At 44.4% G+C, this 13638-nt stretch overlaps 1 protein-coding gene across 24 annotated transcripts in view; it reads left to right on the top strand.

Annotated features, from left to right (window-relative positions):
• MAP4 (microtubule associated protein 4) overlaps positions 1 to 13638 on the top strand; it is a 149436-nt gene that overhangs the window by 126262 nt on the left and 9536 nt on the right. For 8 of the 24 annotated variants that reach the window (XM_064496581.1, XM_064496580.1, XM_064496582.1 and 5 more), the window contains 7 exons: positions 4644 to 4750; positions 5622 to 5837; positions 8723 to 8906; positions 9428 to 9487; positions 9610 to 9902; positions 11367 to 11480; positions 13344 to 13436. In XM_064496581.1, the coding sequence (XP_064352651.1) occupies positions 4644 to 4750; positions 5622 to 5837; positions 8723 to 8906; positions 9428 to 9487; positions 9610 to 9902; positions 11367 to 11480; positions 13344 to 13436 (1067 nt within the window). The remainder of the gene's footprint in view (positions 1 to 4643; positions 4751 to 5621; positions 5838 to 8722; positions 8907 to 9427; positions 9488 to 9609; positions 9903 to 11366; positions 11481 to 13343; positions 13437 to 13638) is intronic. The other 16 variants (XM_010997434.3, XM_064496583.1, XM_064496589.1 and 13 more) reach the window with 8 other exon arrangements.

Raw genomic sequence — 13638 nt, forward strand, 5'->3', positions numbered from 1 at the left:
TAAAGGAAGCTCTCCAGAAAGATATGGTATGATAACAGAAAGAGGCTTGAAATTTCAGAAATGAAAGAACATTGGAGCAGGTAAAAATAGGGCTTAATTTAATGGACTATCCCCAGGAATTTTTTAAATTGTATTTGATGGTTGCAGCAAAATTTACAAATCCTGTCTAATGAGGTGCTCAGTGTAAGAAAAGGAAATATTTAAGACGATAAAAGCAGAATGGGTAAAAGATCCTAAATGGAAGTAAGTTTTTAGTAATTCGCTTCAAGTAGGAAAACATTGATTACGTATGTTATATTACCTAAAGCAATCACTCGGGAAACTATGCATAGCAGTATTTTCAAAAATATTTTAAAAATCAAACGGAATTCTAAAAAAAAAATTTAACCCATAGAAAGGCAAGAGAAACAGAGGGAACAAATAAGAATAAAAAACAAATAATAAAATGGTAGAAGCTCTAATATATCAATAATTACTTTAAATGCAAACAGTCTATATACTACACTTAAAAGACAGATTGAAAGGGTAGATTTTTTTTAACCTAAGTTTATGCTGTCTATAAGAAATGTATGTCTAACATAAGGACATAGAGGACGTAGATAGGTTGAAAATAAAAAGATGGAAAAAGATATATCATGTTAACATTAATTTTTTAAAAAGTGGCTGTATTAATAACAGACCAAGTGGAATCCAGAGCAGAGAATAAAGGATTATTCCACCAAGAAGATATAGCAATTCTAAAGGTACATACACGAAAAAACAGAGCTTCAAAATACAATGAACAAAAAGCTGATAGAGCTGAAAGGAGAAATTGACAGATCACACTTACAATTTGGGATTTCTACATCTCAATCTACATCCTAATCTAATTGACAGAACTGTTGGGCAGAATATTAGTAAAGAAGAATTTAACAATAATATCAGACAGCTGAATCCAGTTGACATTTACAGAAATTCAACCCAGCGATAGCAGAATATACATTTTTTTCCAAAGTACCCATGGAACATGCACCAAGATGGATCCTGGGTCATAAAACAAATTTCAGTAAATTTAAAAGCCTGGAATCATGGAGAAAACATATTGTCTAACCATAATGGAACAAGTTAGAAACCAATAATAGAAAGACCACAGGAAGATGTTCAAACACTTGGAAATTAAACAGCGCACTTCTAAATAATTCTTGGGCTAAAGAGGAAGTTTTCAGAGGAAATTTTAAAAATACAGTGAACTGAATGAAAATGAAGATACATCATATCAGAATTTGTCAGATGCAGCTACAGCAGCACTGAGGGGAATTTATGGCACTAAATGCTTACATTACAAAAGAGAAAGGCTGTTAAATCAACACTCTGAAAGTAGAAAAAGAATAGAATAAATCCATAACAAGCAGAAACGAGTGAAGTTATAAGCAAGAAAACAAACAAACAAAAAGTTCTGTTAAACCAAAATCTAGTTCTTAAACCAACACAAATGTTACAAACACAACAAAACTGACCAAGATAAAAGCAAACCACCAATAACAGGAACAGGGTGTAGCACTACAGCCATTAAGAGGCTAATAAGGACCTAGGAGCACCTTTACCGTCACAAATCTACAACTTAGAAGAAATGGACCAATTCCTTGAAAACCACAAATTACCAAAACTCAACCAAGATGAAATAGATAACTGGAATAGCTATTAATGAAATTGAATTTTTAATTGAATAGCTTATGATGATTTCACTGGAGAATTTTACCGTGCATTTAAAGAGTAATTAACACCAACTTTATACATTCTTTGCCAGAAAATATAAGAGGGAAAACCTTCCTAGCTCATTTTATGAGGTCAGTATTATCCTGATAAATCACATCCAGTAATAGATGAAATATATGTATGAAAATGATAATACACAACACCCAAGTGGAATTTATTTCAGATATGCAAGACTGGTTCAATAATCAGAAACCAATTAGTACAACCCATTTCAAAAGTCTTAAAGAGAAAAAATCATAAACACAAAAAATACATTTAACAAAATCCAACACCCATTCATGATAAACTTTCCTCAAAGAACAGAGGGAGAAGTTCTTCATCTTGATAAAAGCATCACCAAAAAACCTACAGCTGATATCATAGTTAATGGTGAAAGACTGCGTATTTTCACTCTAAAATCAGGAACAAGACAAGGAAGTCTATCTACTCTCACCACTCTTATTTAACACAGTCTTGGAAGTTCCGGTTAGCACAACGAAGCAAGAAAAGGAAACCAAAGGCATATATACTAGAAAGGAAGAAATCATTCTGGCTGTATTTGTAGATGACATGTTGTCTGTATAGCAAATTCCAAGGAATCGACTCCAAAACCCCCTAGAACTAATTAGTTCATTAAGGCATAGCTACACTATCAACATATAAGAATCAGTTGCATTTCTATATAGTAGCAGTGAAACTACTTAGAATCCTATATGTAAATGTTCAAAGCAGTTTTACTTATAATAGCAGTCAGCCAGAAATGATCAAAATGCCTACAGTACGTTAATGGTTAACCTGTGGTAGGGCCACACTGTGGACTTCTCATGCAACAACGTGGGTACACCTCACAAGCATTGTCCTGGGTGAAAGAGGCCAGGCACAACAGGTAGCAACACGGAATGATTTCTCTTACATAGTAGTCTTGAAATAATATTATAGAGATGGAGAGCAGATTAATAGCTGTCAGAGATTAAGGGATTGGAAAGGGAAGGGGCGGTAGGGTGACTATAAAAAGGGAACATAACGGAGCTTTGTGGGGCCAGAACGATTAATGTGTCTTGATTCTTAGTAGTGGTTACATAAAGCTACATGTGTGATAAAATTGCATAGAACTGCTTACGTGCACATGTGCACGTGCACACAGACACACATACACTCATGAATGCATGTAAAGCTGGAAAAATCTGATAAACTCTGGATTGTACCATTATCGGTTTCCCAGTTTTGATAGTGCATCCTATAGTTATGCAGGATGTCGATACTGAGGGAACCTGGGTAAAGGGTACTCAGAACCTCCTTGCACATTACTTTGTAACTTCCTGTGAATCTTTATTTCAAAACAGAAAGTTTTAAAATAAACCCTCCTACCCTCCCTAGTTTTGTGCCCCATCCCAAAATTAAGTCTCCATTGTTTTATTTCATCATGATCTTTCTAAAAACTTTTTAAAATGCATGTGCAAATATATTTGCAGTAGAAATGCATTGTCTTTTCTAGACAGCGGTTTCATGTTATACCTACTGTTCTGTGCCTTGTTTTTCTTTTCACTTGATCATGGTTTATTTTTTCAGATTAGAGGTTACATTGATATTTCTGCCATCTGCTTTACCCAGTTTTCTGTTAGCAGACTTCTGGGTTGTTTCAGTCCTTTGCTTTTCAGTGCTCTGGTGAAGACCTTACACACTTGCTACTTTGCAGGTGTGTGAATATATCTCTAAGGTAAATTTTTAGTAATTGTATTTCTGGATTAGAATTTATCTACACTGGTACTTTTCAGAGATAGTGCTAGACTGCTTCACATGTGCGTTGTTCTTTTTCACACACTTCCCAGTAGTATATGGCTTCATAGATACCCCAGCAGCTACTTCGAAATTTTAGGACTTTTGTTGGGTTATTATGTTGGGTTAAAAAATAGCATCTCAATGTAGTTTTAATTTTCATTGGACATATTTTCAAAAGCAATTTTTATTTCTTTTTCTGTAAACTGTGTTCATATTATTTTGGCTTTGTTTCTAGCAGGTTGTTGGCTTCTATAGGACTCATTGATTTGTCAGAGTAATTTGTGTAATAACCTCTGTGTCTTTGGTGTGAGGTGAGGTGCAGTACCTTTTTCCTGTTTGTCATTTGCCTTTTAACTTTTCTTATTGTTTTGGCGGGCACATTGGAGCCTTTTATTTTTCTTAAGTCTAGCTTATCTTTTGTGGCTTCTGGATTTTATAGCAGTTAGAAAGGTCTTCCCCATACGGAGGTGATAAATTTCATGGTATTTTAATGCTTTCAGGTGTAGCACTATTTAAAATCTGGAGTAACCACCCCATCATAGTGCTGCTGGGGATAGCTTTAGGCAGTAGACTTTATTTCTGGTCCTGGGTCTGATTTCCTGGGTCTCCTCAGCCTGGCTGGAAATCTGGGTCACTGCTAGAGCTAGATCAAGTTAATCTCACATCCTCAGTAAAGTGGTGCTTTAGAGGGAAAGGAAGTAAGGAGAGGACACTGGATGATCTTCTGGCTCTTATCCCATCTCTCAGCAACCTTTATTCCAAGAGATAAACTCTAGTAGAAGTGGTTTTTGTCCCCTGTGTGCTCTGGGAGTTAGTGGTTGGGTGACAGAACCGCTTTGCCAGTCTCAGCGGAAGGGAAACAAAACTTTAAGGGCCATTTTCTTCCAATGACCATTTGTGCAAATCCCACTTAGGTTGCTTCTCCACAGGGACAGGCTGCCTGAATCTGTGGCATCTAAAACTGTCCTTCATCACAATGACTGGGACTTAGGAGTCTTGTCCACTTTCAGGAGAACAGCCCTGTGGAGTTTTTCAGAAGGAGGTGCTCATTAGTGGTCTGTCTTTGTAAAGGCTTGCATTTTCATGATGGGTGTGAGAAACATTTGCTTAGCATAACTTTCCCCTCTTAGGAACAGCCAAACCAGAAGAAGGACGGCCTCCTGTGAGTGTGACCGGAAATGACATCACTGCCCCTCCAAACAAGGAGCTCCCACCAAGCCCAGAGAAGAAAACAAAGGTAGGTGCCAGAGTGCTGGGTTGTCTTCTGCTGCCGTAATTTTTAAAAATAGTGTCTTCTGCTACTATTGCTTGAATCAGGCAGATGAAATTTCATTTTTCTGAGCTATTATGAGTCCTTCCTCAAGTTTGGACATGCTTAGAAAATCTTTTACATTCTCACTTTACCTTGGTGTTCTGACTCAGACCTTAAAAATCCCAGCTTTGGACCCTATTTTTGTTCCTATTTTTGACTCTTTTTTTTTTTTTTTTTTTTTTTGGATCCTATTATTTTGAATATCTGCAGAAATATTTCTGTAGATGTTGTTCCTGCTTCCCTTAACAATAATAGTAAGCGGAATTGGAGAATTGTTCAGAAATCCATGCTAAAGTCTTTGTTCATAGAAAGGGAGCACAGATTTTTAAGGTGGATCATAGCTTCAGACACTTACTGGCACTTACTGCAGGGTACAGATGCCACATTTTAGTGTGATCTTAAAGCAGGATGTTAATACTCCCTCATGGAGGTACAGATAATAAATAGCTTAATCACCAGCTGGTGACTTTCTTAATAGAATTATTACAACCTTCAAAAGTTAGTTAATTGTTTAAAGCTATTACTGAATTTAAATCTTCAGGTACCAGATTACTGGAATTTGTGACACTGGAATTTGTGTCATTAAGAAATAATTCCCGATTTTCTTTATCTCCATCCTGCTGTCTTTCCACTATTTACTGAGCTCAGAAGAAAGGAATGCTAATTTTCAGTTGCATCTATACTCACTGCTTATAATTTTACTTTGAATTGTGCAATTTATACTTTTTTTTTTAATTTGTTTTTATTCTTGTCTATGTGTTTGATGTTGGCCTTTAAAAAAAAAATCAACTTAAAGCCTTTGACCTCCACTCAACCTGCAAAGACTTCAACAACGAAAGCCAAAACGCAGCCCACTTCTCTCCCTAAACAGCCAGCTCCCACCACCTTTGGTGGGCCGAATAAAAAACCCATGAGCCTTGCTTCAGGCTCAGTACCAGCTGCCCCACCCAAACGCCCTGCCGCCACCACTGCCAGGCCTTCCACCTTACCTTCAAAAGACGTGAAGCCCAAGGTAAGTGGTCACCTGAGCACCATGCCAGGGAGAAGTTTTCCCCTCTGAGAATCAGACAGTCAGGCTCTTTTTGCTGCCGGGCAGTGAGGGCAGGCTGGTGGAATAGGTGAAGGGATGGAAGAAGAGGTGAGGGGGACTTCAAAATCAGTTTGGGGGCCCATGATGCAGTTACAACATTTGAAGGCCTTTTATACTTTGAACCTTTCTCTGCCCTGGTTGGAGGCAATGCTACATCTATTTTGGTTTCTTCTCTCTCCCAACTCCTCCTTACTCTTCATCTACTTAAAAACTTAACTAGTTTCCCCACATACCAATCAGATGTTCATTTTTGGTATAATTCCCACATCAAGTTCTCGATCAGATTCAGTTCTTTTTCTTTCTTAATCATCCTGCAGAAGTGAACTTTCCCCATTGCTTTTATGATTTGCTCTTCCTGCTTACCTCAGCGGCTCCCAGCATCATGTGATAACTTACTTTGCTTTTGGCATTCTGCCAACTCTCACTGGGCTCCTAGTGAAGTTGTTTTTCATTTTTCCAGGTCACCCACACATTATTGCTTAGAAACTGGTCAATTTGGAACAGCATTAGCTTCACAGGATTGTTCTAGGAGGAGTGGGTGGGTGAAATCTGTGGCTGCCTTTTTTTAACATCTTGTTTTCTTTGAGAGGGGCCTGTGGGTCAGCCTGATATTACCCTTTCAATTCAGGGTTGGAAATAGTTTCCCATGTTAAAATGTCAGTGTTTTCATGTAATCTTGTAAAGAAAACTGGGGGAATCAAGGAGCAGTAGGCTATGTTTTAACCCTGACCAAGAAACTCCAAAATTCTGTCAGCGGCGATAAGATCTCATGAAGCGTTCTGATCCTCATTTACCCTTGACTGCTTCTCTTGATCTTTAGAAAACAATTTATTTGCATAAGAGGGCAGAGGGGGACAGTGGCTGGAGCCATGGTATCAGCTTCTCCCTGACACTTCTCCAGCAGCGAATCCTGGGGGAGACGGAAGGGAGGGCAGGGGAAGGAAGGGGTGCTGTCTAGTGAAATTTCACACTGTGATAATGACAGAAATGAGGCGTACTATGCTGGTTTCTTTATAGACATGGTGTTGGTATCCTCATCCCGTAGCTCCGGTGAATAACCTCCCTGTGGTTCCGTGCTAGTGAGCCACAGATCCCGGGTCTGAACTTGGGTCTGACTCCCGTGCTAGTTCTCCAGGCCTCTCTCAACACCCTTGTTTCCTGGCTTTTTTCCATGCAGTTTTGTAGACAGCATTCTAAGATATAGCTGACCTGAAGAGGTGATGTGGCTTATAATTATCACTGTTTGTATTTTAGATAAGAAATAGATGGAAACATTTGAGAGATTGATAAAAACTAAAGTGATTTTTTTTCTTTAATTTGGTAGGAAGATTTATAGGAGCAAACAAAGGGGGAAAATTATTTAGAAAAAATAATATGATTCTGTGATTCTGGCAGAAGAGAAAATATAACTTGAGAAACTGTGAGAGCAGGCTGGTTCTGCAGCTTGCTGAGGCCAAAGAGCCAGACATCTCAAGAACATCACATCCTTTAGAAATTTCTGTCCTGAGTAACTTCTTTCTAACTTATTTTATCATTATTACTCTTACTAGCTAAGTATAAGACCCCACTAGATTATTCTGACTCATACTATTGAAAATTTGAAGGAGGTCCCTAGAACATTGGGTTTAGTCCACAGACCTCAGATTTCAGAGCAGACAGAGAGGGAATCCCCCTGCACAGGACCCCAGACAGAGTTGGTAGCTGAACTCCTTCCCTGATCCCACCTTCTGGTTCTTCACACCAATGCTGGGCCCTTCGTTTGTAGAAATGAAGCAAAATACCCTGCTTGTCTCCACCAACATACTGCCTTCTGTGTGGCCATTTCTCTTGGGGTATAAGAGCTGGCACCACGGTGTCTGTGGTTTGGCTTACTCTCTTGAGTGACATGGTATGTTTGCTTATCACAATAGTGTGTTCACCCGCTAGTCTTGTAGAAAGCAGGCCATATTGATTCTTCCCTTCCTGGGTAGTGATGGTGTGCCCAGCCTCCATGGGAGGGGAACTCGAGTGACCGAGGTGCAATGTGTGTACACTGGACAGGCTTTTCCATTTTGCTTTTAGTTGGAGCTGTGGCATTGGTCTCCTCTTTCTCTCTGTTGGTCAGGCCTGCCCCCTCCGCCTGCCCCTTCGCACTGTCCCTGTGCTCTTAGAGAATTTTCATCCTCCAGTCCCTAACATCACATGTCATCAGAGCTGGTCCTTAAAGAGCTTCTGTTCCAACCTCCTTTATCCTGATGAGGAAATAAAGCCCAGAGAGGCTCAGTGATTTCCTCAAGAACGCACTGTGAGTTGGGGCCTACCTGGGACTGGAGCTCCAGCTTCTGATCTGACTGATTTGGCAACTAGTCTGTCCATCTGCGGCCCTACTGGTCAGCATGCAGTGGGTGCATCTTAGCTAAAAGAATGGCTGCACTTGACTGAACATTTTTAATTTTTTGTTTTGTTTATGTATTTATTTATTTAATCTTCGGTCAAGTGTTAGTACACTAAATGTGTTAGTATGTAAATGCAGTAGCTCCTGAGGCAGACGTGGTTTGTGGTGTAGGACACTTTCCAGCGCTGTCTATTCACACTGGTTCAGGTTGGATTAAGGTGGTTTGACTCCCCATTTCTGGACCCCAGATCACGCAGCACTGTACACGGCCATTTCTCACGTTGTCTAGAGAACTTTGATCTTTTCTATCAGTAACTGCCAAACCCACAATACCCGTGTTTTCTGGTGTGTGCTTATATGGAACTATCCTTTGCCCTGACTTACTGGGACTGTTACTGACCTGGAGCTCTTATTCCCACTTTTCTATTACCAGCCTGTCACAGAGGCAAAGATTCCTGAGAAGCGGGCCTCGCCATCCAAGCCGGCCTCTGCCCCGGCCGTCAGGACCGGCTCCAAGAGCACCCAGCCTGTTCCAAAAGCCACAGCAGCTGCCACTCTTGCCTCAGCTGGGCCAAGCAGTAGGAGCCCCTCCATGACCCAGCCCAAGAGGCCCGCTGGTGAGTGCTGTCACCCTTCCCTCCCCAGGAACCAATGGGGAGGAGAGTGAAGCCTTGGCTTTGCCCCAGCAGTAGCTCCAGCCAACATGACAGATGGCTGTGCAGACCTGCTTGTGCACCAGTCCTTAATGGGGTCCATTGAAAAGTGCAGCATCGACCTCCATATGAGATTACCAGGGATGTGTATTCAGAAAAACCTTAAGTGAAGAGGCCTTATGAGTCTCCAGGCAGTATTAACAGTTCATGTCTTAACTCCACAGCACCCAGCACATTGTGGTCCTGGGCTTTCTTGATAAGAAATTGGCCATTCAAAGAAAGGCCAAGTGGAGGGCATTGCCCAGACTGTAGAGAAAGGAGTAAGACTCACTGCCTGGCCCTGGGCGCTCCATCAAGGCATGGTGGTTACATGGCTGTCTAATTCACTACTCAGTTCCCAGAAACAAGCACAACACAGTCTGAGTGAGCCCTTCAGTAGGTCAGTTTATTTAACGTGATATTAAAATAAGCATACGTTTGTGCAGCTGTCAAGACTGAGGGGAAGCCTGCGGACGTCAAGAGGATGGCTACAAAGTCTGCACCAGGTGAGACCCTGTTCCCCACCTTATGGAAGCCCGATTTAAACCCCTACCTCTTCTATGGCTTCAAGGCTTGCTCTTGCTCTGTCCCCTGAACACTGGTTGTCTCTCAACTCCTGCCTTTGCAGCTGACTTGAATCGCCCAAAGAGCACCTCCACCAGTTCCGTGAAGAAAAATGTGGCTGTCCCTGGGGTGGCTCCCCTGGCAGGGGCGGCTCCCAGTCGAGTCAAGCCCACGACCACGCCACCCCGGCCCCCCGGGACTCCTTCCACAGACAAGAAGCCTCCGGCAGCCAAGCCCAGCTCCTCTGCCCCGAGGCTGGGCCGCCTGGCTACCAATGCTTCTGCCCCTGATCTGAAGAACGTCCGCTCCAAAGTAGGCTCCACGGAAAACATCAAGCATCAGCCTGGAGGAGGCCGGGTAAGTCCAGGGAACTTGGGGTCCTTGGCATGCTGGCCCCTGCTTCCTCCCCTGCCACATCACCTGTTGCTCCCCGGGCGTATCCTCACATCAGCCCAAGGGGCCCAGCAAGAAAGGGGGAAGTCAGTCAGGACATGGGATTCAGGGTCAGGGAATTTCAGCCCAGGCTCTGCCTCCTGGCAGCAGGGAGAAGAGGTGGGCTGAGCTCTGGGCTTTCTCTTCCCACGTCAGTCAGAGGTGCTGCTGTTCTGCATTCTGGAGTTTAAGCTTACATTTTTGTTTGGAGGCAAAAGGGTTCTGCTTTACAAAACAAACAGGAGGCCTCTGAGGCTTGCAGAGGTGTGAGACCCTGGGTGTGTACCTGCTTTGTCATGGTTCTTACCTGGCTCTGTGAGTCTCAGGATAGGCAGAAGGTGGACCACCTCCATCCCAAAGCCACACCCAGGGTGGGGAGTCTTGTCTGCAGGAGGACTTGGGTGTCCTCTTGTGGCCAGGGTGACTTGCTGCTGCGAGCCTCTGGCTTTCCTAAACAAAAGGACCATGACAGAGTGTCATGATGGTGAAGCGTGGCAGGCCACAGTGCTTCACTTTAAGGATTTTCTGGGTGCAGCCACCCTGCAATTATCTGCTAACTTAGCAACCATGGGGATATGGTGTGTGAAAAAGGTGGTGGCAAAAGTCCAAGCTGAAGTTCCTGGAGCAGTAACTTGTCCTCTCCTGCATCATTCTCTAGCATTAAACCTCCACCACCACTGCCCCCCACTCAGGGTAAGGTACCTAACTTGCTTCAATCCAGAGCAGTTAAAAAATTGAAGAGGGTCCAAAATGCGGCTGTCCTGGTACTGTTGGAAGACAGTGAAAGAAAGGTGGAATTAGTTCGGGGTAAAGGCCTTAAAATTGCTTTTGCTAAGAGATTATGGCTCTAGTGTATCAACCAGGTGTCTGGGGCTACAGTGCTGCTGGCCCCTCCCTGTCTCTGTGCCCTTCTTAGGCTTTCATGGTGCCAGGGTTGCAGGAGGTCTAGGTGGTGGGTTGAGTAACTCAGTCTGGTGATGAAAGTATTTTCTGTTTCGGCATACCTAAGGGTGTGACACTCTCCGTCATCAGTAGTGACTCGTGACCACGCAGCTTGTTTGGGGCTTGTCCAAACATTGTAGGGGCAGGGGTTTGTGATTGGAGAATGACAGCCCCGGTGCCCCCTCAGAAGAGAATCGCTCACTTAGCCCTCCTTCCTGCCTTTTCTCCACAAAGCGTGTCTTGACCTCTTCCTCATATGGTCTGTAGCCCCTCTCCCCTCCGGCTTGGTCTGCCCCGTGTAGGGTGTTTTCTTCTAGGAGCAGGAGTGACCTGCCTCTGCGTGGTGCCCTGGCCTGGATTGCAGTCCCCTGCAGCCTCCTTCCTGTCTTAGCATTTGGGCTCTTATCCTCTTGATTTGAAATTTGCACTCCCTTTATCTCCATCCAGGCCAAAGTAGAGAAAAAAACAGAGGCAGCTGCTCCAGCTCGAAAGCCTGAACCTAACGCAGTCACTAAAGCAGCCGGCCCAACGGGCAGTGCGCAGAAGCCGCCTGCTGGGAAAGTGAGTTCTATTTAGACTTTTACCTCTTGAAGGTAAAAGACAGTAAACTATTTCTTCCAGCCTGAGTCACTTTCCCTTCTACTGCACTTTTTTCCTATCCTTAACTAGTTTCTACTTTCCTCCCCATGTTCTCTCCTCTGTGTTTGATGATTCAGGCATCAGAAAATTTTCTCTGTTAACCCCAAAAGTTAACAAGAGTTGGGAGCCCATTAGCCCTGAAGAGAATATTTATTCACTGGGTAAAATGGATCCAAACACTTGCACTCACTTCCTTCACATTGACTTTGATCTGAAACCCACCCGTTATGCACACAAACACACAGTGCACCCAGCTTCTTCCTAAGACCTGGAGCCCCTGTGCTTCAAGTTCAGCTGGAGGCCCCCTCATGACACTGCTGGGTGTGGAGACAGTGTCATTTGTCCTGGAACCCCAGGGATCTTTATACTGAAAGTTAGGGTGCTCATCCCCAAAAGAAACCCCCTCGGCACAAGGATTGTGCATCACATGGACAGCAGAGTTGAGCAGAAACTCTAGGTCCGTTTCCTCTTGTGTCCACACCATGGAGCCAGGCCCCTCCTCTTCCCCTGGAAACTTCTGCTCTTAGCTGGAGGGTAGGTGGCCAAGGGCTGCCAGAGAATCTTGAGCTCCAGCCCTTAGGGGTCAGGATGGGAGGTCTCGGCCCAAGGACTTTGTTTAGCTGGCAGCTCAGGAGGACCGCACCGTGGCTCCCGGGGGCTTGTAGAGGTCCTGCAGGTCTCTGGTGTAGACCAGGTTTCCCTGGGAAGTGGTTTGCTCACCAGTTATTCATCGTTGACATAAAGAAGGCAAGAAATGGTGTGGTATTTGGGTTGGGGTTTCTGCAGGTAGAAGACTGTGCAGAACTCTTCAGTTTGGGACTACATCATTTGTGAAGAGTACTATGGAAAGGAAGGAAGGAAGCTGGCCACTGTTCTGTCTTGAGAAGGCTCACAAAGAACTCTGTCCCAGATCTTAGAGCCTGGGCCTTTGTGTTGCTCTGTTCCTGGGGGAGCGTTTTTAATGCAGCAGGAGTGCCCCCAAGATTGTGTCTCATCACGCCCTGCCCAGAGCCTGGTCTCTTTGCATGTGAAACTCAGGGGGAACAAGATAGGGCATCTAGAGGACTGAGGAAGGGATTTTACCCTCGAATCAAAAAGACTGGACCTAAACCTTGATTTCACTGAGCTTTCTCGAGCCCTGAGACCAATGGGCTACTCGTTGAGGTGTGGAAGCTGCTGTGGCTGTGACCTGCGCCCCCTGCTGCCCAAGGATTTGCACAGCAGGTCCGGCAGCCTCTGGTCCCTTCCTGTTTGCATCAGATCTGTGAGCCGGCTGCCTGTGCTTCTCTGCACAGCCTTTGCCTCCCAGAGCAGGTCTGGCTGCAGCCACTCCAGGCTCCAGATTTAAGGGAAATGCCATCCTGGTGTGAGGATGGGTCCTGGTGAGCACGACCCTTGCAGAGAGGAGCCACGGGCTACTATGGCCACTGGGAGAGAGCAGGCAGGGCAGGCTGTGCCTTGGTGGGTGTCCGGGCCCGCTGACATCTGGGCCTTCCTCACAGCCAGCCCCTAGGAGCAGTGAGGATGACTGTGTAGCACTTTTGCGACATCCGCTTCTGTCCTTGTGTTTGTTGTTTGTTCATGTTTTCAACTTCCTTTCCTGCGCCCTCCAATTCCTTCCCCTGTGCTTTTCCACAGCTGTTCTGCTGAAGGTGGGGGCGGAGTTCTAACAACACTCTTTGTTGGTCATTGTGATCACGTTGTGGACTCACAAACTGCCCTGTGTTAGTTCTAACCAGCCCTCTCCCTTTGTGTTGTTTTTTTTTCTGTTCTCTAACACTCCAGGTCCAGATAGTCTCCAAAAAAGTGAGCTACAGCCATATTCAATCCAAGTGTGGGTCCAAGGACAATATTAAGCATGTCCCTGGAGGTGGTAATGTAAGTATGAGCTCTGGGCAGCTGGTGTCAGAGGCACAGCCGGCTGTGGGGTACGTCGGGGAGAGGGCCACCCACCCGTGCTGGCAGGACCGTGCGGCCTGGCCCCGGGCTTCCTCCAAGAGGCAGGCTGGCGAAGTGTGGGGAAACCCCACTGCTCAGGTGTGTGGTCAGACCAGGTGTTTCTGGTGAGCCCAGAATTGAC

This window comes from Camelus dromedarius, chromosome 17, assembly GCF_036321535.1.
Source record: "Camelus dromedarius isolate mCamDro1 chromosome 17, mCamDro1.pat, whole genome shotgun sequence".
Lineage (NCBI taxonomy): Eukaryota > Metazoa > Chordata > Mammalia > Artiodactyla > Camelidae > Camelus > Camelus dromedarius.